We start from the raw sequence: 26,207 nt of genomic DNA, 5'->3' as shown, positions 1-26,207 counted from the left end.
TTCATGCAATATGGAAAATAGACCTCTATTAAAAATTGTACTGTCCTGTGTTTATCCCTCCACTTCCACACAAAAACTCCCATTCCTGCATATTCTCCTCTGGTACTGCTCCCATCTGCCTTCTCAGTCAGAACAGGTTTTTGGAAACCTGCCCCAAGGAGAGTCCCCTCAGCACAGCCACTTGCAGGAGATGTTACTGCTGTATGAACAGATACTCTTGGGGTTCCCACTGATTTTCAGAAAAAAAACTAAGTTTGAAAGCACATGGCATGCTCTGGTTCCAGTCACCTCTGGAATACAGACAGGTGAACCATATCCCAAGGACTCTGCCATATAGCCAGGTTAAAATGTGAAGCAGTTTTAATCACCTTTGTCAAATTTTAAGGAGAACAATCTCCATTTCACTCTCCACCACCACCAAGGATTGAGCCCTGAGATTAAGAGGATGACCTCCCTTCCTTTTTTTCTCTCTAAATGGTTCATAGGCACAGTATTAATGCAAACCTGGCTTGTTTGAGGCCAGGACACTGGTCTAGTAATAGACCAGGCACCTATGGGCTCAGCCATGGATGGAATGGGGTTGGCAGGACAAGGACAGGTTTACACCATCTAGCAACTGCCCCTGAGATCCAGATCCATCAAGATCCTCCCCAAATGAAATGCTTTTTAGCCCTCTGTCAGTAGGACTGTGCACTGATGGAGTAACAAAACTGGGTGAAGCATGTGATGTAGGAAAAGCCAACAAACTTCCAGTTTTGTCACAACAAACTGCAGAAGGAGAAGCATTTAGAAATCAGAACAGTAACAGGTACACACTAAATTCAGAAATGGACCAAGGAGGGCTGTGGAGACTTCCCTACTACCTCAGTCCTGCTGACAATCAGTTTCCAGAGAGCCAGAGAAGCCTCCTAACAGTAGGCATTCTTTTCCAGCAGTAATTCACCCAAATATCAATAAGGCATTTCAGGATAGCAGCCCAAAGGCAGATACTGACCTCCTGAGGCAGCTCCAGCTTGGAGCGGTCCGTTCCCTCCTTAGACTGCAGCCCCATCAGGTAGGGAACAGGAGCATCCAGAAAATGCAGGAGAGAGGCAGGAAGGATGGGGACATACACATGCTGCCACTGAAATGGGAACAGCAGTGTTGTGATTCCCTCTGCCACCGTCATCAGACGCTGGTAATCTAGACACAGGGGAGAGAAAGAGAATTGAATCCCTGTGTTCTGCTTTTGAGATCCCTTTGGCAAGGACATCAGTGACAAAACAAGACAGAAACCATGTTTATATGACAAGATGTTGTTTGGAAAATAAGACAGTACTTAAAAACCTTAAACATTATTTAATCTGTTAAAGCCCATTCCTCCCATAAAGAAACTGCTGAGCATAAGTATTCATACCATATCTAGATCTATTCTGTCATTAAATTAATTTATTAAAATGGCACCAACAGTTCTGACTCTAGCACAGGATTATAATACTCTTAATTCCATAATAAACACATATTTTTACATGGGAAGAAGAGGAGAATGACATGAACTTCAAGCAAGCATTATGGTTTCTTGCTTGCCCCTACCTACCTGCTTCTGCTCCACTTGCTACTATTTCCAAAGCTGAATGTACTTTCCAGAAGACTTGTCTTGGCCACATACCAGCAGAAGTTTACAGTCCCAAAGTATATAAAAGCAATGCTTTTAAGTTAAATCCAAACAGAAGCCTAATATAAATTGAGTTCTCAAATATATTCTGTGTAGCTAGTATATTTATGTTATGTTACTTTCCCAAATTTCTATTTAACCCACATTGCTTTGCAATATTTTGATTTTAGTAAGCACATTGTGCATTACTTTTTAAATTAAAATTCATTTTAGTCCAGCTGAGCTGGATGTTTCGGAATTTGGGTAAAAGCAAATTATTTATCAAATATCCGGCTGGCATGATGAAATACCACAAGCTATTTATTAGTACAAATGAGAGGATAAATTGAGAACAAATTGTTTAAATAAATAAATAAATAAATAAACCACATACTAGTCTTAAAGAGATGGTCATCCTTACAGCAAATCTTAAACTGCAAATAAGTCCATCTGGAAACAGATGGACTCCTGGGCTTGTAAGCTCCATGGCTGTGTCCAAGCCCAAGCCTCATCAGTGCCAGGCAAATCTCACAAGCTCTGGCTTGAGCAACCCCTCTCAGAGGCCAGACCCAGATCCTGGGTTACACTTGGGTTGTTGCCCATCTCTCCTCATCCTCCCTGCCCCACTTCTGGAAATGGAAGATACATGTATGAACACCCTGTTGTGAGTCAGGTGAGAAGGCTTTTTCCTACAGCCCCACTGACTGCTTTGGCCTGGACAAATTTCCCATTTCCTGAACATCCCAGCCCGAGACCTTGGCAGACACCAACAACTGCAAAAGTGCTGTCATCTGACACTGCTCAGCTATTAGGAGGTCACTGGGAAGATGTTCTTGAATAAATATGCAAATTACAACAACAAATTGCATAACCCATCCTCCTTGCTAGCACCTCTCTGTGGAAAACCAGCTATGAACTGCAGAAGGTCAGCTGGCAGGGCAAAAACATTTTTCATCTTGTCTAATAGCTATTCAGTCAGTCTTCAAAATTATTTTCATGAATACAATTCAGTCTCAAGGTTACACATCCAAAACACTGCCCATCTACAGATCAGCCACTCATGAATCCCTGCCCATGCAATGGTCTATAAATACACATGTGCATTCCCTGTTTTGTGGAGGAGCATTTACACAAACTCAGGTTATAACCAACTGGAGAAGCTTAGGAGTCTCATAACATTTCATAACTCTGAAAGCTTTAAAGATTAAACTATAAAATCAAATAGAGAAAGCAGCATGCCTTAGTATATGAAATGCCTTCAAAGTCTGTTCTGATTTACATAGCCACATGAAGAAACAGGTCTTGGCAGAAAAGTTGCAAGGATCGTTTTGGAAAAGGGCATTCAACTCTGGAAATGCATGCTGACCTTTCTCTGGTGCTACTGGTGATATTTAACATGGTCCTTAGCACAAATTTTATAACCAATTTACTACGAGAAAAGCTGTTTAAAAAAAAAAAAAAACAACTAGTGACAGCTAAATTATTAGGCTGTTACCATCTAGCAACGTTTGCCAGTGATTCACAGAAAAAAAAAAAGGCTTATGTACCCAGCAGTTTTGACTGAAAAGAGGGAAGTTCCAGTCTCCTCCAGAAAAATAGTATTAAAAAATCTGTAAATATTTTTTTGTTATCTGTTTAAAGAAATCAGAAACTCTAGTTGCTTTTTATGTACTTTCAAGCCTGTACAAGGTTAGACATCTATCACCTAAAGCCTGAAATAATATTTGATGGAGATATTCTTGTACCTATCATCATTTGAGGGAAGCTTACATGGTTACTGAGGACAACCTGGAAATAGGCTATTGAGGAAATGGCCTTAAGTTATGCCTGGGGAGGTTTAGACTGGATATTAAGAAAAATCTCTTCACTGAAAGGGTTGCTCAGCAGTGCAACAGGCTGTCCAGGGAGGGTGTTGAGTAACCATCCCTGGAGGCATCTAAAAGACATGTAAATTTGGCAATTAGAGACATGATTTAGTGGTGGGTTTGGCAGTGTTAGGTTTACAGCTGGAGTTGATGATCTTCAAGGTCTTTTCCAACCAAAATTATTCTATGACTCTTCACATTCAAAGTTCCATCTCTAATTTGTTCACAGAACATTTTCCAAGAGAAACTGCTCAAGGAGGATAACCCCAGGGCAAAGAGGTTCCTGGGGCTTCTACTGCAAGCACTGCCTCCTAATAGCTAAGCTGGATTTGGTGCAGTGCTGTCTCTCACACAACCTTTTCACTAAGTGAAGGAGAGGCCAAAAGAGTCAAGCTCAAAGATGCTGGATCCACCTCCCTTTTCTGGCACCATCTGCTGGGGGCCCTTGGCCAAGTTGCTCAGTTCCCTGTGCAGACCATGCAGTGGCTGCAGGGACCTGCTCCAGGGCAGGCTGGCACTGCTGCTGCTCGAGCACCACGCTCAGCCACCCTTTACCCAGGCCTGGAAACATCCTCATGGCTCACAGGATACAGTGCTGCAAGTGCACACACTGAGGTGTTCTGTAGAATTACCAGTCTCTGTTTTCTGCTGGAGAGGGAAATGGTTTCAGCACTTGAACATCAATTCCCTATAAATGTTTTTCTGAAAGAGAGCTGACAATTTTCTGTCTTGATGTTGATTTTCCATAACACAATACCAGCACAATAATCAATAAGAAATATCTATCCCAAAGACCTTAAATTTCAAACATAGGCAGTGACTGAAAAAAACCCAAAATAATCTTCTTTTCATTATATACACTGGGGAAGGAAGCTCCAAGATGTTAAGCAATTCACAAAGCTCAACATAAAAACTACTTTTCCTGCCACAAAAGAGTCTGATAGCTCAAAATCCTTCCCATGCTGCAGCAAAGCAAAACCAAGATCCTTTGAGAAGGCAAAAATACAGGGTCTTATCCCTGCCTCAAAGACCTAAGACCACATTTAGGTTCTACCCCCAGAACAGATTAAAATCTTTGGTCATAATCAAACAGAAGAGAATTTCACCTGGAACCTGCTCAGCAAATTCTCAATCCCAGGAACTTTGTGTGTAAGGAATGTGTAAGAGCACACACACATTCATTCTCCCCAGAAATGGAGTTCCTGTGGGAGCAGTGTGCTGTTATTCCAGTTTCAACACCTCCAGCCTTCCTGATGAAATCACAGCTTGGCTGTTTTCCAGCTCTCTGTTCCAGTGACCCACCAAAGGTAGAACAGAAAGCCCACCACAGAGTCACAGCCTGGATCATCTCAATCCAGTCCAAGGCTTTAAAAATAGACTGTGCTGCTTTATTTTCCTTTTCAAGTCTCACTTTACACACAATTTGAAAGCACTTGGAAGCATTTGAAGATTAGTTACCTGGACATCACTTCCTTTCCTCTACTGCTTTTAGAACATGCATAAAGGATAAGTGCAGCTTTGCAAAGCCACGTATTTAAAAATGTATCCTGAAAGATGATAATCAGATGGTACTATCATAGAGCAGCTTATCAATATGCACAAAACAAAATACACCAAGTGTCTTTAAACAAAACACACCAAACCAACATCAGACAGAAAAAGAACAAAACATCAATGAACCTGAATTCTTTAGAGGGAAACAGCTGAACAGGCTTTAAAACACTTTTTGTGACCAACAGGTTTTTTTACATGCTACTCCTTCAGTCCAAGTATTATAAGCAATTGTTATTCAACTACTTTTTTTTCCTTTTTTTTTTTTTTTTGGCAACAAGATATGAATTAGATGAACCAGGTATATTGGAAAAACTGGAAAATAAAATTATTTTGCTTTGAGCTCTGAGTATGAGTCAAGAACAGCTCATAACCAGACCTGTCTTGGGTCTGGGTACCTTCAGATCTGTAATGTTTATATATAGCACACTGCAGATGAAAAATGAAATCTGAAATTCACATCAGAGACAAAAATTGTTTCTGAAAGCAAAGATTTTCCAATCAGATCTCAACAGCTCCACAGAAGAGCACACACAAGCTGCAGACATCAAAGTGCCCTGGAAGCTTCCACCTTTCATCTGGTTTGCTTGCTGGCAGCTGTGACAACTGGCAAGCCAGTCCTGGTGACTTTCAAGAGATGTTAAGACAAAACACACAAAGATGGTGCAGGAAATGTTGACTCACTACAGAAATCACCTTGCAGGAGTGCTGCATTCAGGGAACCTGGACAGGTGATGTGACATGGGGCTGCAACCAGCAGACTGTCCCAAGGGAATGACCTGTGGCATCTCAGTGCCCTTCCATCCCTAAAGGAAGGGTGGATTTACCAGTGAATGACACAGTACATCAGTTACTTGATAAAAGGAGAGTGGCAATTTATGCAAATATGAAAATACATATTTTCTTAAACAGAAGGGTCAAGACAAGCCTGCATCTAATTGCCTGAAGAGTCAGCATCTCAAACTGGGGGTCAGCTCTGCCCCAAGGGAAACACCCCAAGGCCAATATCCACACAGGCCAATTCTTACCCTTTTTCCTTGTTGGCTCAACACAAAAAGCTTCTGCTTCAATACATTTCCATTTATATAATTAACTAAGTCCTAGCCTGCCATCAGTGGTTCAGCATAAACTAATTGATGATTAAGAGCCACCTCAAGAATTAGCTCCCATTACCAGCATGGTTAAGTCTCTGAGAAGAGGGAAAAAGGCTGACAAGGTGCCAGCAGGACACATGAAGGTGCTCCTGAAGACACAGAGAGCCCCCTGCTCTCTCCTGTGGCTGCTGGGGCAAAACAGCAAGAGAATGGGGAGGACACAAGAGTCCAGCAGGGACCAGCTTTGCTCCAGATCACTTCAGACTCCTATGTTATTTATCTGGCATTTGCCATAACTGAAATGTAAAGGTCTAATTTAACTTTAGTCTCCTCACTCTGAAAAGGTAAAGATGTTTCATCATGAAAAAAATGAGATTCACGTAAAAAAAAAAACAGAGAGGTTGTGGTGTGTGTGTGCAGAGTATTAAAGGCAGTGGCCCTATCTCCCTTTACAGCCCACTGTGAACAAAAACAGGAGTGGGGCTGTGTCACTGACCTGAACCAGCTCCCACACCTTTTTTCCAGATGCTTTAAAACCTTCACTTTTCAGGTCATACTGACTTTGGCTAGCAAAATTGAGCAACTTCTTATTAAAAAACAATTCTGTTATTAAAAAGGAAGACTGTATGTCATTCTCTCATTTCTCTACCCAATTACTTTTCCTTTTTCCAGGAAACATGCACTGCAGCCTCCAAGTGTAGTTCTACTGAAGCCCCAAACCCAGGTCTCTTCCACAGAACATACAGATTTTGTCCCCATATAATTTGTTCTCTGCAATAACTTCCCATGGATTTGGATGAATATTACTGTGGAGGGCAACTGGTTAAATAATGAGTAGAAAAGCAAAGGTTTTCTATGTAACTATTTGGTGTAAAAATGCTTTAAAAGGCAAACAAATTATGCATGTATTAGTTTTTTAAAATCTACCCCAAACAGACTTCACAAGTAAGACCTTTCAGACACAATGCTTTCTAGGCAATGACTTTATATATGCATAGTCATTTGTATTACAATTTCTAAGATTTGAAAAAAATTATGCAAAGAATATTTCAATCTTGGAGGAGCAATTACTCAAGCCCTTGGAAAAACAACTTGGAAAACGCTCAAAATTATAATGAGTAGAAACAGCCTAAGCTCTAAGAAGTTTATCTCTGCCTCATTCACATGTTCCCTCTCATGCTTAAATCCCTCAAAAGGCAGACATATAAAATGGATTGCTGAGGTTTCCACAGAGCTCACAGTTTAATTAATCTCTGTCCAGCAGGAATCTCACACTGGTGGTGTTTTGTTATTTATCCTTTAGGAATTGTAGTAGCTATTGAAGAGTGGACATAAACAAGACCTTACATCAGCACAGTTGCACGGGAGAGCTGTGCTCTGAATCAAGGGAACTTACAAGAGCACTGCAAAGATTGCACCCTGAAGAATTGAAGGAAAAACATATCTAACCCCTCCTCTTGATTTTCAAAGCCCAAATGTTGAGAACTTGCCCTATTTAATCTCCAAAATATTCTCTATATGTGAAGCATGTAACCTGCAGCTGCAGGAACTAATGTACAGCAAAAGCAGTTCCAGGTACAGGTTGCCATACCAACTCTACAGACCAAAGCTGCCACTTCCCACCAGCAGTGGTTGTGATTAACTCCCTAGAAAGCCACAGTCCCCAGGAACAGCAAGGCCTGATCTTTTCAGTCTTGCCACTGAGGTGCAAGCAGAGGTCTCTGCCAGTCACCCAGCTCTGCAGTCCAAAATGTATGGGAACAAAGCAGCTTGAAAAATGAGCTCATCATTCTTTGCTGCCACTCTTCAGCCCTCTGGCTTCACCACCACAGCTATAAAGTGAAGTTACAATCCAATACAATCCCTGCATCTCCCAAGTGATGGGGTACCAGTCACCCCTACAATACCATCAAAAGTGCAACTGGATAGCCAAAAATGACTGTAGCAGCCTTGGTACAAACATGGTCCTGTCCCCAGGGCAGAGCTGTGCCAGACACTCTCATATCTCACTGGGAACACATCCAGGGCAAGCTGGGAAAAGTCACCCAACACTCTCACCTCTTCATTGACTTAGATGCTTTTGTTAAGGCTGCTGGAAACATTATGTCCCAATTACAGGGTTAAAAATAAACTTTTTCATCCTCAACTCCTATTTCCCTTGAGAAAAAAAAACACTCCAGAAGAGCCCATACAGTCTCTATGCAACCTTCCTTCCAGCCTTTCACTGCTGATATTACCAACTAAGGTCATTGCATGGTCAGGGTTGTGCAACAATTTATATTTTCACTCCACTTTCCAAAAGAAGCCTTTATTCTAGAGAAGAACAAAATTTTTGGCAAGCTTAAACAAAAAGCTTCCTTTCAACAGGTCTAGGAGAACTACAAAAAAAGTCAACTTGCATTTCTCATATATGTTAAAGCAGTTCCCACTGAAATAGTTTAGTGAACTGAAGCAGCATTTGGTCCAGCTCTGATTTCTTGAGTATTACAGGATTATGTCAGTGAATTGTGATTTTGTGCAAATAATGCTGTCTTGCTTGAAATTGCAACCAAAGGATCTCTACTAATCTCCTCTTGAGTTTGGGAAGGTTGCAGCAAGGCCAGGCCTCTGGAAACATAGTCCAATGAGTCCATCCTCTTTAAAGCAGGAAGGAAAGAAGGGAGAACTTGAAAATCCCTCTCCCATTTGTTATTTTGGAACAAGAGATATGTCAGCCAAAGCCTTTTCATCTCTTGCCTTGAAAGAACTTGGGAGTTAAAAAAGTGTTTCTCCCCAGTGAATCTCAAAGCTGAAGAGAGCAGATTTCAGTACCTTCTAGGCTGGTTATATCTCAAACTGGAAAATAGCTGCTTTTTTTTTATATTCAGGAACTGCAAGACTGACATTTAAAAGAAGCCTCAGTGCACAATTAGCCAAGCACTCAGCTAACAGGGTATGCCAAAACTGAGGCTTTGCATTTGCCCTCCACTTCACATTCTTCACCTCTGGGAACCAGCATTACCCTGCTATTTACATAATCAGAGAATTTCCCTAATACAGCTATATACTTTCCCCCATGCACCATCAAATGGTGCCTATGTTAGATAGGCAAGTAAGTGTCATGTCAAGGACATCCCCAGACTCACAAATAAAAGAGAAGAGAGAGGGAAAAAAATTTCTGAAATTTTAAGGGTGAGAAGGATCACTTTTCACTATCTCACTTTTCTTTAAAAAAACAAAAAACCCACAGAGTGAAACCAAACAAACCAAGTAAACCCTTAAATTATAGCCAGTAACAGAAAGAACAACATTTATCTAACTTCTGCTGGACATGAAGGCTGAGTCAACATTATTTAGTAGAAATTTTGTATCTATCTCAGTGACTATTACAAAAGTAATGCATATATGGGTTGCTCTCCACATGCACAAAGTATTACTAAAACGCAACCTGACAAGCACATTTTTCTTAATGCTACTATCTTTCAGCGAGGAAGAAAAAAGGAAAAAAAAAAATTTCTCACTTCTCAGTGAGTCCATATGCAGGGACCAGGGTGCAACTGATGAGCAGGGACGGGTTAGAGGCATTTCAGTGGTGCTGCTGTTTAACATCAAACCCCAGTGCAAAGTGGCAAAGGCAGCACGATTCAAACCAAGGAAGAAAGGGGATAAGTGCACACACAGAAGCAGGAGGGAGGGGAAAAGCATCCTAATCAAAACTAACAGCAGGATTGCTGCTCACACTTCAAACTGAGAGAAGATAAAACCTTTCATTTTCAGTTCTTGAAAGCAAACCCCTGGAATCCATGTGGAGAAGAGCTCTGCAAAGAACTATCAATCCTTTGATTTCAGTCATCTGCAGAAGAACTACCCTTTTTCCACCTCCCTGAACGTGTTCCCCAATTCTGTCATTTAGTTACCAGCATTACCTTCACATGCTTTCTGACCTTTTCTTTTATATGACAAACCCAAGTGATCCCTTCTGCAGCCTGAAGGTTCATTATCCATACTCATTTTAGGCCATTTCCCATCCTCTCTCCCTGCTCCATTTCAAGCTGTCTGCTGTTGAACCACTTCTCTTCAAAAGCCCAGGTATTCAGGATCTTTTCCTCTTTTCACTAAAAGGCACATGTACCTCCTGGCTCCAGGATTTTCATCCTCCTCTGATTTAACCACTCCCTCCACCCCTAAAAAAATTTTCCTGATGCACAGTTTCCTAATTCAGGGTCAGAATCACAGATGTCATTTGGGAACCCAAATTACATGGACAGGCTCTCAGTGAGACTTAGAGGAACACCCAAAAAGTCTGAACATCCCTTTGAAAGTCAGCAATAAAACTTGAACTTGACACGTTCAAGATGGGCATCCCAATACCACCAGGGTCAGATTCCCAGGAACCAGCATCCTAGAGGAAACAGTTATAGGGGTGCAAAATCCCAAACCACACCCAATACTAAGTCAGGATTCCTCAAACCTGCAGCAGAGTGTTGCATTATTACAGAAAGACACAACCCTAAGAGAAAAGGTTTTCAAAATCAGATTTTCCAAAGCTTGCTGGCACACTTCAAGACAGAACATGGACAGGCTCTGTGCAAGGAACTTCTGCCAATGTTTGATCAATTGCAATCTTACTGTCTCAAAAAGAAGTACCAATATCCTTGTCAGCAATGTTTCCAAATGCCTCAAGCAGGACTAAAAAGGAATGACCTGTAGCTCCACTCAGTTTCAACACACCATTAAATCTTTAGCCTCCCAGTGTTAAAGCACTCTCAGTGTTTTAACAAGAACATATGCATCATATGGGAAGCAGAAAATGACACCAGACTTTGATATGCTACTGAAATTTGAAAAACAAAGTAGTAGCAAGAGTGTCTTATGCAAGATGTATTACTTTCTGCTGGTATTTTTGAAGAAGATAGGATTAATTTCATGCTGTCTTGCATGATCAAGGGCAGCACGAGGATAACAATCAAATGTATTCCATTGCTAGCTGCCACAAGTGATAAATACAATGCATAATTAAACAAGCAGCACCTAGACTGCCTGGAGGAAACAATTATTTAGTGCTTTCATTAGGACACATTAATTTCTCTCATTTTTTCAACACATTCTTACATTTCAAAAATCAGCCTTAGCTTTGTATAACATGAAATTCTATGAGCTCCTGTGGCTGCAGCTGCCCAGGGGCTGCCCGCTGGAAACAGGCATTGCTGGATGAGTGCCCACCTTGTGAGTACAGGAGGATCTGCATCTCCAAAAGAACACAGGTGAAGACCTGGACCAGGTTCTCCAGACCCAGCAGCTCAAAGACCTCCCTCAGAGGGTAGTCAGAGAGAGGCAGCTCGTTGGGCCCAGGTCTCTGGCAAATGATGGGCTCGTACACCCCGTAAAACTTGAGCGATCTCCCCGGGGGCGGCAGGGGCACCTCGTAGAGGATGTTGTGGATGTAGCTCTCCAGGGGCAGAGGTGGTGGCTGCTGGGATGTCACTGCCTTGTAGAGCTGGATCAGGAACTTCTTGCAGGCTTGCATGAAGGGCAGAGGGGTGATGAGGCATATGCATTTGGAGACATAGAGCGTGTCCCTGCTGATGTCGTAGGAGTTGTAGCGCTGGAGCTTGGCGAGGGACGTGGCGTCGCCCTCATCGATGCTGCTGGCCAGGGAGTCCATGCTGCAGGAGGAGGAGGCACAGACGCTGCTGTACTGCTCTGCATTGTGCATCTGGTACAGTGTCTGCATGGCTGTGCAGATCTGCTTGCTGGTGACCTCCTCGTAGAAGGTGAGCACAAAGCCGTAGGTGCGGGAGCCGTCCTCCCGGGTGATGATGAAGGAGTGCAGCTGCGGGTCCCTGTTATCCGCCTGCGTCCTGAAAGACAGCCCCTTGGGCATGCACAGCTGGGACAGGAGACAGCAAACACACAGTTACACAGGGCACCATCCCATTTTGCTGTTTCTGCTGCACAGGTACACTCTATCTGCTGCATCATATCAAGGTGTTTACCTTTAGACATAAAAAGTATCCAAGAACAAACAGCCCAAAACTGATGCTACTTAAGAGGGAGTCATGACTGAAGGAATGAAAACACCCTCCAAAATAATCCATCTATTAAATCATTACGACTCATTTTCAATACTTGCTGAAACTGTTTTCACTATTGAATAGCCTTTGTGTCATCTACATAAGCATCATATAAAAACATCCAGTTTTGCTCCCATTTGCATATATCATGCCCACAGTATTCTGAAATCAGAGAGTCAAGGAAGCATCTTATACCACTGAATCTAAATTACACAGACCTCTTGGAATTCTTTGCTCTTCCCTAATTTTCTGGGGGAAAACAACAACAACCAAACCAAACCCCAACTGACTGGCAGCGATTACATTTACTTTTTTCTCTAAGTGCTAACAAACAGCTTAGACTGGAAAAAAGGAGGGGTGGGGAGGGAAACACCCAAAATCTATAAAAGCCTCATTTTTTATTTACCCCTCAGCAAAATTCCTTACAGTGATTCTCCTACACTGGGTGTTTCTCTGAAGCATAGTCATAAATGGAGGCATTTTTCCAGACATTCTTTGGGAATGCTATCAACCATCTAATACAAAATAACAAACATCCAGCAAAACCTGTTTGAATTGCGCATCAGCAGGAAACTCCTCATGTTAGACATGCTAAATAAGTATGTTTATAAATGAAGGACTATAGCTTTATTTACAACATCTGAAGAAACAGAAGGAAAGAAACAGAAGGAGAACCTTCAAAGTGTTCCTTTTCAAAAAAGACAACATTAGAAACCAACTCTACCACAGTGTGTGAACCTAGGCACAACAGTGCATCCCCTAATGTCTCACCTTGACCAGGAGTAAATTACTCTGATGCTGGAAGAGGTCAGGAGAAATAATTATATATTTTCAGGCACATCCTAACCTCAACTTCGGCAGTGCACCTTGCAGAGACCATTCAACAGCCTGGTAAAGCCAGGAATTAGGCAAGTTGTCCAGACCCACTTCACAACAGGCTATCAGGCCCCTAAATTATATAGGACAGCTCTTATGTATTGCTCAAAAAGGTGATGTGTAGGGAAATAAGTAGCTTGAAGTTGTCAGAAGAATTTAATTCAATTGATAGGCTTTGCTGACACAAACCATGAAATTGCAGCTTGAACTATTTCTGAAGAGCAGCCACATTTTTATTCAAGAGCTTTATAGTTTTTATTGAGGCATTAACAGCAGTGCCATGGTTAAGGCTTCTCCAATAAAGAAGTTGTAAAAATCCTTGTTTCACACTTTATTTAAATTTATTCTCCACAATAAATATCTCTTTTAACCTCATTTTTTGGCAGGCTTGCTAAATAAAAAAAGTATTTCTAGAATGTGGATTTTCAATGGTGGCTATAAGCCTTATCAAAGCCGACCAGGCTGAAATCATAGGCTTAAATCTCAATGCCATCAGAGATCAAATTTTCTTCACTTTACAGAAAAATACCTGGACAAGCAAATTAGATATTCTATTACAATCAGGCACAGATAGGCATCAGATCAGCTGAGACAGTTTCAGAGGGATGTTTAAATAAATTTCCTCCAAGCCTGAATTATTATCCCCTTGTCCTTTATATACTGGGTAAACACCCATAAAGGGATGCCCATCTATTAAGTGTCAGCCACAACTTGACACATGCAGAATATTGACTTTTTAAAACCCTGGCTGCAAACCTTGGCCCAGAGACTCCTGCTGTTTTTAGACCTATAAGAGGACACAGGAAAAAGCAGAGTGAAAAAAAAAAGGGTGGGGAAAACCAAGGCAGGAGGAATGGCCAGGAGTCACTTAAGAAGCTAAGATCAAAAGAAAGAGCCTGTAATCATTTTCCAGCAATACAGCTTTGAATTTGTGGTTAATGCATGAAAACTTTCATCTTAGGGCCTTGGACATCAATCACTTCCCATCTCATCTGTGTCACACATGCCACAGGAGAGCAGCTTGGGATGTGCTAAGGGGAGTGAAATTTAACTGCTGGTGTGAATCCACCTCACTAATGCTGAGAACACAAGTCAGTCACCTGCACTGCATCTTTGTACAAACACTGAAAACTATCCAAGATTATTGATCAAAGGACAGGATTTTGTTTTCCTGAGCACTTTACTACTTCTATTTAAAGGTATCCATCAGCAGAAATATGTGGAATTACACCATATTTGCAATAAGGCTTATAACCGAAATGGTTTGTGAAAACAAAAGGAAGCTGCACCAGGATAGATAAAAAAGGGATCAGCTAATCCATAACCCATCTCTGGAAGTCCTGAGTAGGAGATACCCTTTCCCCAAGCACAGAGGCAAGACACACACAACCCCCCTAATCCCTCCCTCCTTCCTCATTTGCAGGTATTTCTGAACCAAAGGTCCCCTCTGGACCACTGCCCACCAGCACTGGTTCACCTCTTCTTCTTTAGATCCCTCAATTCACTTTTTAAGCCTCTACACATTTCTCATGCCATGAAATGCATGTTCACAACATGCCATGGCAGCAAGCTCCATACTCAAATTGCACTGTGGGCAAGGGGGTGGAGAGAAGGATGCCTTTGTTTGTGTTAAAGCCTGCTCCTCCAAATTCCACCAGGGGACCTTTAATTATTTTATTTGAGTACATGAGACATTAAACAGATAATGTACCCTTGAGCTTCAGAAATACAGACAAAGATTTATATATCTTGATGAATCAGAGGGCTAAAATAGGAACCTCATATTCTAAAAATTTCTATATCTTTCTACTGAGAACTTTAGTTTGATACAACACTTACTTGCAGAATGGCCACAGAAGATAGTATGTGAGGTTAGGCAGGGATAATAACAAAAAGCAGCAGGGGGAAAGACACAATTCCCTATTAAAGAGAGCTCTGTACTTTGAAACATACTTTGAAACAGAGAGAACATGACTCTGGCAGCTTGATTGCTTGGGACTTCAGGGGGCTATTTTTAAAACAACAGGATGGTTCCAGAAGGCAATTGAAATTCCTTAGGCATCCAGCAAAGCCAGAGTTCTCACAAGTTAACATTCAAGGATTTATGCATTTTCTTCTCTGAGGAAAATTTCTCCTGGAAGCTCACATAAAGCAAACACATAGGCAGAACTAATGCAGCAAGGCAAGATCAGAAAGGCCAATAATTACCTCAAGGGATTCTGTGGAGGTGGATATTACTTTAAATGATGTTTCAGATCAAAACAATAAAGAAGCTTTTCAAAAGATAATTTAAAAGATCATTAAATACTGCTGCTGTTAGTAAATGCCTTTTTTTTTCTTCAAGACACATTGTAAATGAAAAATGTGTTCAATGCAGCTCAGTTCAATTATTTTAATAGGTCTCCTGCTGGTTTTAGCATTCCATTTTTGTCCAATACTGTGATCACACTTCATGAATATTAGACATTCTCCATTGTAACGTGAGAGACAAATAACACAGCAATTCCAGCTGCTTTATTCCTGCTGCATACCCCTCCTCATTTCATACTGGAACACCCCCAGTGCAAAGGCAGAAATAAAAGACACCAATAGCCCTGGCAGCTGACCTATTACCATCCTAACTGCTGATGAAGCATTGCTCTGAGTCCTTCATGCCTTCTGTATAAGCAAAGTGATGTGGAGACCAGCCCAAATACCACCCCAATTCCAGCAGTGCACATTTGGAAGCAGAAGATAGAAATGCCCAGCTGTCAGCAGGCAGAGGGAGAGAGGGGCTCATCTCTGCCTTTCCATGCAAGTGCAGTGCCACAGCACCAGCTCTGTGTCACTGCTGCTCCCAGCTCCTGTGCTTTCCATCTTAAATAACTGGCACAGTAATAAAAATAAAATCTGGTGGAAGTTGAGATGAACTCCAGATTTCTACATCTTCATGACTGCAGGGAAGTTCCAAATGCATTTCTGCATTTGCAAAAGCCAACTTAATATGGATTTTGTGTATTTCCCACCTCTCTATTTACGGGGTGAGGGCCAGGAGAATCTCCTGGCTTCCCACTGGCACCATACAATGAGGTCAGTTCTGTTTTGAAGCAGGCAGTGTGCTGTCCTGCCCTCCTCAAATGCAAAGCTGGGGGAAGGGACTCCCTAATTTTCCAAAACTGAGTTAGGCCCATTACACATATTGGAAAAGAGCTAGAAATGGCAATATTGTTCAATGTTACAACAATTGGTTACTTTTAAATTAAGAAACAAATGGCATTTTCTGCACTGGGAAGCTTAAATACCAGTAATCTGTTGTCTCTATCAGGTTATGTTCTTAACAAGTGCTTTGATGATTCTGGAATCATCCCTTAATTACCAGCTCTTCAGAAAAATTCCCAGTGGATCATCAGCCTTTCAGTTGTTACTGCCCCTACTCCAAGAACTGTTTTCCCCTCCTTTTCCAGTCCATGGGACTCAGCCACAGAGATGCTCACATCAAATGTAACTGAGAGGAAAGAGATGTACAGGAGGTGTACTGGTGCAGAGGTGCTATTAAAAGTGATGACCCAGCAAAAGTTGGGGTTTAGGTTCCAGCTTCTGAGTAAAGATTCCCCTTTCCCTTGTCTGCAGAAAAAAGATGTTCTGTACTCAAAAACTTCATATGAATGTCAGAATCTTAAAATTCCCTGGTTTGCCTCCTTCCTACCTGTGGACAGGTGTCCTAAGTGACCACACCCCTTCTCATCCAGTCTCTGGGATGGTGCTTAGACTTGTTTCATCACACAGCACACTTAGAACCAATGAGGGAAATGCAGCTCTTCTCTTGTGCCTGAAATTATTCTGTGTTTGCACAGTACCTCTTCCCCTACAGCTGCTCATGCAGCACACCCAGAGTGCTCTTAGTCCCAGCAGAAGCTCCACAACCACAAGGTCACAGGAACACCACGAGGGCTGGCTGAAAACAGCCCAGGAAGCTCTGGAGAGCTGTCAGGTAACAATTTGAGAAGAGAGTTTTTCTCTACATACCATGTTGACAGCATCCTGGTCAAAAGGGTTCCACTCAATGTTCTGAGGGTAATGGGCCAAAACTTTGGACTTGAAGGTTCTTCTTATGGGACTCTGGTCAAAATTCTCTCCTGCAAAGAATTAAGAAATAATGACTCAAAAACAGCAGCAAGGCTTCAAAGAAGGCTGGCTCAGGTTTTCTTTTTCTTTTTGTGAAATCTGATAGACATTTTGACTCTCAACAGAGGTACTGCTTTTAAAAGTAGTCTGATCTTACCCTCCTTCCCACAACACAGCTTCCAGTTTAGTAATTACAGAATGGAAATATATTGTCAAGAGAAAAATCACTGCTAATGTTTTATATAAAAAGACCTTGCAATCAACTGGATTCTTGACCTTCTCCTATAGTTTGAGTATCTAGAGATAGCTTTACTTAGTCAGTGAAAGAGCACTTTCCCTCAAGTTTGTCAAAAGCTGTCTCTAAGGTCAATAAAAAAATATGAGAACCTCTTGGCTATTTTAAATTATTCAAGCATTCATTATAGATGATCTTTTTTATATTACAAGTCCTATGTGAAAATTAAACATTTATTTTTTTCTACATCAAATTTCAAGGACAGACTTCTTCCACTCAAAGAATCCAGCAAGTGCAAAAAGGAAATGGAAATTAGACTTCAAGCAGAAATGCATCCAGTTATCAGCACACAAATACTGTATTTCACAGTGATATTGTTAATGGAGTTCCCCCCACTGGATTGTCTACAGCATGCAAAACAGTAATCAAAACAAGTAGTTCTTATAATCTATTAATTAAATGGCCATCTATTACACTACCACACTAAACCAGCTCTTCCAACAGCATTCACATGCAAGTGCATTCTGAGTAGGGGTTTAAAATCTCTTCCTTCCCAACTCATCTCTAAGATTTTAAAGACAGTGTTATTTTTATACAATACTTATTTTGAACACAGGATTTAGACACATTGCAGCATCATAGTGGTGGAATCACCATCCCTGGAAGTATTTAAAAAACATGTGGATGTGGCATTTGGGGAATGCTTTAGTAGTAAAAAGGCAGTGTCAGGTTTAATGGTTGGATTTGATAATCTATGAAGATCATCCTCATGCTCAGTTACAAGCTCAGACAAGTACACCAAAAACAGAGACCACTTCTCTATTTCAGAACATGGCAGTGGAATAACCTCTTGTTTTGGTGTAAAAGTTCTTTGCAGAGCCATTAAAGACACAGTGTGTCCACCAATTCCCAAAATTTCATAAAATAAAGATCCCACCAAGCAAAGACTGTAAAACTTTTCTCTCCAGGTATATATTTAGACATACTCAGCAACATTTTTAGCTCTTAGAATCAAACAGGCATGAGGTTATTTCCCAATTAGATCTTCAATCATTCTCATATCTGACAGAGTTTACCTTACCACTGTGACTTGGCAGAAAGGCAGGCATTTGATACTAAATTTATTTGGTTACTTCTGCTAAAAGTTAGAAGACAATATCTGGATAATTTCATTAAGTTCTGTACCACTAACTGTAAGTGACTGTTGAAGTTTAAATTTCTTTAAAGGTTTCCTTTCTCATGACAACAAAAATAAAAGTTTTGGCTATCAAGTATAAGCTTTAAGAAATCCAGCTGCCCCAAACCAGCAGTTACAATGTCCCCACAGGCTGACAACATGGATTCATTTTATCCAGGAAAGCAAATGGCACAAACAACTTACCTTTGTAGAGTCTCTGCAGAGTTTGCATTTTACCACTTCAGTGGTTTAAGAAAAATATAAACTTAAGGTAAAACACACATAGGGAAAATACAATTCTCTCAATCAGTGATCATGAGGGAAAAGAGAAGAGCCACACACCACACTGGAGTAAACTGACCTGTCTTTAGCTTGAAAGGACAAGACATTGCACTCTCCATACAAAGCTGCCTCACAGAGACAAGCATGGCAAGCTTTTAGAGGAGATACATAATTTAGGAAAAAAGAACAACACAAGGATGTGACAGGAGCAGCCTGTGTGTGAGGGTGAAATGCCATCATTTGCCCAAACTAGCAGGAATCACCCCAACTCTCCCCAAAACCAGAGAGGCATGGACCATGACAGGCAGCTCCACACTGAAAAGCAGCTGGAAGAGAACCACAGGGAGCAGAACCTTCTTGGCAAACATGAGGGAAGGGATCTGGACTGAAGGGTACCTGACACTATCAGCTCTTAGCCTGGGTAGCTCTGAACTGCTGAGTCAGATGGGGCAGAGAGAATTTACTTGCTGTTATTCTAGATGAACAGTGAATTTTCATTAAACCTCCCACATGCTGGTAAGTGCTTCTTTGCTAACTTTCCAAACAGGATTAGCAAGGCACATTTAAAGTGAGCCAAGCATTAAATGCAAATTGCAAATTGAATCCATTTGCTAAAATACTAATGGCCCCATAACAGAACTATGAACATGAACAGGAACATTGCATTTGATGCATGCTGCCCATGCAAACAGCACAACTTTCAGACAGAGACAGCTGTCTCTCAGAGGCAAATTTAAAAATTAGGTTTGAATTGAATCCTTTTGCTTTCAGGATATTTAAAAACAAAGTTCACATACTTTTTAAAATTTTGTAAAACGTGTCAGCTTCAGCTTCCATTTCATTTGGATACTACATCCTGTTAATGGTACTCTGAAACAACTCATGCCTTCCTTTAAGGAGCTGGTTTTTAAAGGGACATTTCATTTCAAATTAAAAGCAAATGGTGAAGCGATGGATGCTAGATCAAGAAAAAACCGTGCTAATTCCATTTCAAAAACAAAAAGACTGCTAAAAATTAGAAAACAAGTCTGATCCATGTTTTGGATGAAGGATACAGTTACTAGGGAAATGCATCTAGAGTCATGAAGTTATTAATCATGATGACTTTCACAAGAGTGATCCTACATAAAAATTTATTGATCTTCAGGTTTAAACAGATCTGTTTCAATTAATTGTCACAATGACAGAGCTTTGTACCAAATAGGCAGAGGCATCTTCCACCCATACCCTCTGCTCCAGGGAATGCAAGCTATCTGTCACTCCTTCCAAGCTCTGGAACATGGACAGGAATGCTTGTGACTACAGAAACAAAAATATCTTTTATTCCTTTAGAGGAATGAATTGGGAGCACAACTGTGCACAGTGATCGTGGTGACCATCATCTCTGTGATAGTTACATCTAATTAAAAATGATCAGCACACCCAGCTATGCTCTCTCCCTGCAGATGGAATTGTGTTAAGCTTTATTAAATAAACAGGATGACCCTGCACGAGAAGGAAATAATACACAATGTGTGAGTGAGAAAACAATGTGGGCACAGGAATAACAGTGCTTGGCTGGGGAGCAAGCAAGCTGTTAATTGTCAGGCTCAGGAGCTGGTTAGTTTAAGGAGTGCAGAAACTGCTCTGCTGCTTCTCTTCCATGCCTGCCCACAATGCCAAGGATGGCAGTGGGAGGCTGATCAGAGTTCAAGGACATTAACTCAAAGTTCTCATTTCTGACCTCATGTTCTCATAATCTCACAGCAGAGGATGGACATGATATGAAAGGGAGGACTGGGACAAGGCAGACAGTTTTCATTCCAAAATTTTAAAGTCTGAGTTGCCTGTAAAATGGTAGTGGATTTTGGGGGCCTGAGAAGGAGGGCAGTGTCCAACCTGCCTTTTGTGTGCCAATATGTAAAGGAATTAATGGATCCTATTTAAGCAGGAAATCATAGGGGGATGTGTACCCTATCTATACATCTAAGTTATTTGGAAGTTTTTTGGGGGTATGTGTCTATGTGAACCTCACCAGTATCCCTATTTAAATCTAGACTGCAAAATAAGCTCCCTTGAGGTGTCAGGAAACTTTGTGTGTCTGTAGGAGAAATTGGTGGAGCTGAATCTTCCAGTCCCCTCTACTCACAAATCCACATAACTAAGCCTTGTCAGATTTCCAGATAAGGATCCTCTAAAATGGCCTCATGCAAGATATTGTTCAGTCTATTAAGCACAGAGGTCTAGCACAGTCTCCTCTCCACCAATATATTGATATCACTAGTGGGATTTTGCTGGAGAACCACGTCTGCCAAGAGAGCTTCAAGAAATAGAACAAAATTTTGCAATTATTGATTTAAATTAGGTAAAATAATGAAAAAATCCAAGAGTTTTGCTTTTGATTTTGATCTGTGATCTTTAATTTGGTTCAAGAGGAGTTAGAAGATTGAAAATAAAGAAATAGAGAGGTCCTGATCATTGTTTTATCCTTAACCCCTCTTTACCTGAGGTTTTGTCTGCAGTGTCTGAGCCCTTGCCACGGAGATCTGCTTGTAGATATTGGTACAAGACTACACAACATAACAAACAGAAATAGAAAAAAAGCAAGTATGAACAAAATGAAAATTTATACAATGTACTGGGGAAGGGAAAAAACACGAAGCAGACGTTAAATATTCCCTCTCACAATCTCTCTTCTCCCCACTCCTGGCAAAGGGTAAATCCACATGATAAATAAAACCTTCCATGACTAGATTACCATAGAGGTGTTGAATGCAATGACAGACATGGCAGAAATACTTGTCAAAATTAGTAACAAGATTAAATTCTCAGTACTTCAAACAACACGCTGCTTTACAGCTTTCCCTATTATGAAAGACATCTTTGTTCACATATTGAGCCCTTCCAGAACCTGAGAAACTCAGGGGAAAAAGCATATCAGTCCTTCAGCTAGCATTGAACTAAACCTGAGAAATTTTATTTCATATAGTGCTATGTTGTTACACCTTCAGTCCTGTACTGCATGCCATTTTCAGGACTTACTGAAGTTACCTAACAGCTCTATTTATCATTTCTGCCTCATAACTGGGTGTTTTGAGACTAAAATTTGAATAAACAAGCTATGTTTAGAACTTGGATGAACAATTTTCATGTCTTCCAGCAACAGCTACCACTTCTAAAAGAAGAGCTTCCTGCTAGCATGTCTAGCTGAGGTTCCTTCCAATGGTTTGCTCATCTCCTGCAGACAAACAAAAATGCTTTCACAGATGCCTTGGCATTCCTTCATCAGAAAGAAGTCACATTCACACTCTAGACAAAGACATTACACAATCCTCCTCAAGTTAAATCTTTTTTTATGTTAAAGTTGCAATAGCAGTGACCTCTCTGGTGATTCATTCTCTAGGTGGAAATTCAGAGAAGTTCCACTACAACGTCCTACTTGAACTGTTAATCCAGACATCAGGGTAGAGGACAGGGACAGCTCTGCCAAGGCCAGAATTTTTGGGAAGGTAACTCTCAGCATAGGAAACAGTTCTTTTAATGGAGGTTTGTAGATGCAAATTTTTATTTTAGGATAATTTTCTTTTCTCTTTAGAAGGCACCTGAAGGTAACCCACATTCAAATCTGCAGGATGATGTTTTTCCACCCCATGTGTCTTAAGTTACTTCATTCTAATTTTGAGTTGCTTGAACTAAAAAGTTGCATAAGTATTAAATTAAAGGAAACGAAACAATTGTTTTGGGGAATCTGGCACAGAGGTAGCCACCACCCCTGCAATAGGAAGAGTGAAAAGGAGCAACCCATGAAACAATGGATAACCAGATGCTCTAGGACAGACTCTGGTTTGATGTCATTTCAGTAGTTGGACCATTTATTGTCATCAATCACATGGCTAAACAGTCAGAAGTTATGTAAAAACTCCTGCACAGGAAGTCAAATTGATAACAATGATACAAATAGGGAGCTATGGACACTGCCCTGTGTTGTACAGTCTAATTCTTTACACAAATACAATGTAATGAAACACTATTATTGCCACAAATTAATTACACTTGGAAAAGGTGCAGTATTTTAAAAAATTCTATTAAAAGGGAGATTTGTTCACATAAACAAATCATTGCATGTGTACATAAAGAAGAAAAGGCTCTTAAAATGAGAAATTTAGTTTGCCATAATTTCTTCCTTCTGTCCCTGACTAAAATACTGACCTATCTGCCTAATGAAAAACATTATACAGCATCAACACTTTCAGTCTTAAAACAGCCCCAAGTCCCAACTGTGAAGAAACCACAGACATGCCACTACCTCAGCAAGTATGAATTACACCATCCCTTTTACATCAAAACTGCATTAGAATCTTGTCAGTTTGGGTGATTTTTTGCAGTGGAACAGGCAGACTTTAATAAACTGGTGCCCAAGGCATGGTGCTCCTACACAATTACCTTGGAGTCTGTCTCCAAAGGCTGGAGGCATTAGCAAGCAACAGTATAAAAACCAGACCTGTACACACAGATACAGGGAATTATTGATATTTTGGGCCTTTATTTTCTCTAGAAATTAAGGAATAGAATTCACACATACTATCACACTGCCTTTACAATTATGGGCTCCCAATCTAGGGAAAACATGCCACAGAGATCCTTGGCTTATCCTGTTCACTTACAAGTGGCATATTTTATTTTCTATTGCATATTTATATAAAAATCTGCTGTATTTTTTTAACACTTGATATGGAGTAAATGAGCATTTTTACCAATAGAGAAAATAATCTGAGCAACAATTAAAGGTTCATTTAAACTGAAGTTTCATGTATCATTATTCTTAAACTGCCTAGTTACACTGGACATGAGCAATGTACCTAACCATGGGAAACTGAAGAGTTTGAAATGCAGCCCTCAGCTCCCAAAAGAACATTAATGTTGGCAGACTGGCAAATGTTCAAGCAGGAATAAGACACTGGCTTGGGTCCTTAAACACAGTGGGATGCTAAAGCCTGTACAGCAAGGGTTTTGAAGCAACAGGCACCTGACTACTGCAGTCTTATATGCAAAGAAAACAAAGGTATTTTAGATGCCATCATATTCCCTGTGAAGTCTGAACAGCTTCCTACCCTCTGCAATGCCAGTTTCACGTGTTCACCTCCCTTCACAGACAGAATGCTTTTTGCACAGCACATCTTCCAAGTTCAAATGCATCTAATGTCTGTGCTAGAATATGATGCTGCATTCTCAGACTGGTTTGGGAAATAGTCTCATCAATATAATTTCTGACTTGAATCTTAAAACAGATTTTGTTCTCTACTCCATTGTGACAGAGGTAGTACCAGAGTCTTGTCTCAATATCTGCTTTGGTACAGTTGGTATTTCTGGAGGAAAGGAAAAGAAAAAACACCCCGCCACAACCCACAAATAAGTAGAACCTTGTCATCCTAAAAATCCCTGTACTACTACTGTTTAAGTTTGTGTGCAACAACGTAGGAAAGAAAGGGGAATTTTCCAGTAAATTTTGCTTTGCGGCTTTTTAAAGACAGCTTTATTTTTATAATTCCAGTCTGTTCTGTTACCTTTTAAACTGGACTGTTTCAAGTTAAGGCTTTTTTAAACCACTGAATTGCACATACTATCATGCACCCTTGTTAGTCTCCACTCATCAGGATGGCAAGGTTCAGGTGCTGTGTTACCTGAAGACAGAAACAGTTTCACCAAAGCTGCATTTATAGAACATCTCCTCCCATCCAAATTAAGCTCAGCTTTCAAACCAGCACAAGAAAAGAAAGAAGTTTAATTTGACCTGGACCATTTTCAGCAGTAAACAACTTTGACATCAACAGAGCATGAAGATGTTCATGTTGCAGCTTGAACACCCAGCTAAACCCAGGGGTTTAACCTTCTTTTTACTCATCTCACACAAGCTTAAGGCCTCAGTTCCCTGGACTCAGCAATGCTACACTGGGATTTCTGCAGATTAAAGGAAGCCCTTCCTTGCTGATGTTGCCAAGAGCTATCCCTTGACATGCTGAGCCACACAGAGGATGCAAGGGACTCATGGCTGGTTTTTACTCAGCACTGCCCACATGTTGTTGGCACCAGAAGGAAGCTATCCCCCAGCTCTGAGGAAGATTCTTCTTCCAACAGCAGGTCTATAACCCAATGCTGGCACTCAAGATGGATCCTTAAAACACCCTGAGAAGGGACAGCCTCTTGGCAGCTTTGAAGAGCTGGCCCAAACCTGTGAGGTTTACACAGCTGGTTTCCTTACTGGGGCAAAAGGAGGATTTGGAAAGGGTGGGTTCAGAAGTGCCTCCCCACTGTAGTGAGTTACTTCTGTTGCACATCCTTTACAAGCACAAGGTTATGAGAAGGCAATTGTCACCTGTCAAAGGCTGCAGCTGCTAAGCTTTATGAAAAATTAGTTAATATGTGGTCTTGATGAGAAAAGGGTAAGGCAAAGAAAGAACTTCTTTCAGCCAACAAAGCTCTTTCATTGGATAAAGCAGAAGCACCTCCTTGAGTAGCACAAACTTTGTTTAGGGAGCTTTGAGCAACTGCTAAATAAGTTGCTGCCAATTAGGAACTGTCCTTGTAACAAGTCTCAAGAGCCCATCTTCTACAAATGAATCCTTTTAGAAGAAAAGACAAAAAAACCTTCTGCACACTGAAAAGTCACCAGAACCCTCGGCAAGGCTTGAAATTTCCACAGCTTCGGGATGGAGGAGGGTGGCAAGTAGGAATGGAGCTGCAGAGAGACAAGGATGTGCTGCCCACACAGCCGTATTCATCCTTAAAAGCTGATACTTCCAATTAAGAGCTACCTGAAAACCATTTCAATTTGCAGATTGCTCTCAGCTGCCTCAACCTAGCTGTATCACAGTAACTAGAGAGCAGCATATTGCTGCAGATGCTTGGAAATGGGGCAAAGCTGTCACCAAAGGACCAAGGCATTTATACATCATGCTGGATGATGCAGTTGCTATTAGCTTTAGGGGGAAAAATGGAATTTTGTCAACTAGAAGTGCTAGGACACTTTTAAAAGGAAAAAAATATAATCTTGAAAGATACATTGGTTGTAACTACTCCACGAACATCTCCACAGGTGTTAGACAACACCAGCTTCATTTACAGGCTGAAGAATGTCAGGGAGTTTACAGAAGAGATCATTAAGTGTATCAGTGCACAGTAATTGTGCATGTAAGCCATGTGAAGAATATTCTTTATGCTTGTGTAAACCTTAAGTAAACCATTATTAGTTACATTAGTTAGATACAGTTTTAGGTTTTATTCATTGCAGCAGAGCTCTATTTCAGACAAAGCATAAACCCCCAGATTTATATTTGTCACTCCTGCCAATTTTGTGGCCA

At 40.9% G+C, this 26,207-nt stretch overlaps 1 protein-coding gene across 6 annotated transcripts in view; it reads right to left on the bottom strand.

Annotated features, from left to right (window-relative positions):
- DENND5B (DENN domain containing 5B) overlaps nt 1–26,207 on the bottom strand; it is a 101,172-nt gene that overhangs the window by 37,187 nt on the left and 37,778 nt on the right. For 4 of the 6 annotated variants that reach the window (XM_079303418.1, XM_079303421.1, XM_079303420.1 and 1 more), the window contains exons 2-5: nt 21,354–21,419; nt 17,078–17,187; nt 11,346–12,012; nt 995–1,182 (exon numbers count right to left, since the gene is read on the bottom strand). In XM_079303418.1, coding sequence (XP_079159544.1) covers nt 995–1,182; nt 11,346–12,012; nt 17,078–17,187; nt 21,354–21,419 — 1,031 coding nt within the window. The remainder of the gene's footprint in view (nt 1–994; nt 1,183–11,345; nt 12,013–17,077; nt 17,188–21,353; nt 21,420–26,207) is intronic. The other 2 variants (XM_079303419.1, XM_079303423.1) reach the window with 1 other exon arrangement.

Source organism: Erithacus rubecula (assembly GCF_903797595.1).
Source record: "Erithacus rubecula genome assembly, chromosome: 4".
Lineage (NCBI taxonomy): Eukaryota > Metazoa > Chordata > Aves > Passeriformes > Muscicapidae > Erithacus > Erithacus rubecula.
This window is presented reverse-complemented; position numbering and strand designations above follow the sequence as displayed.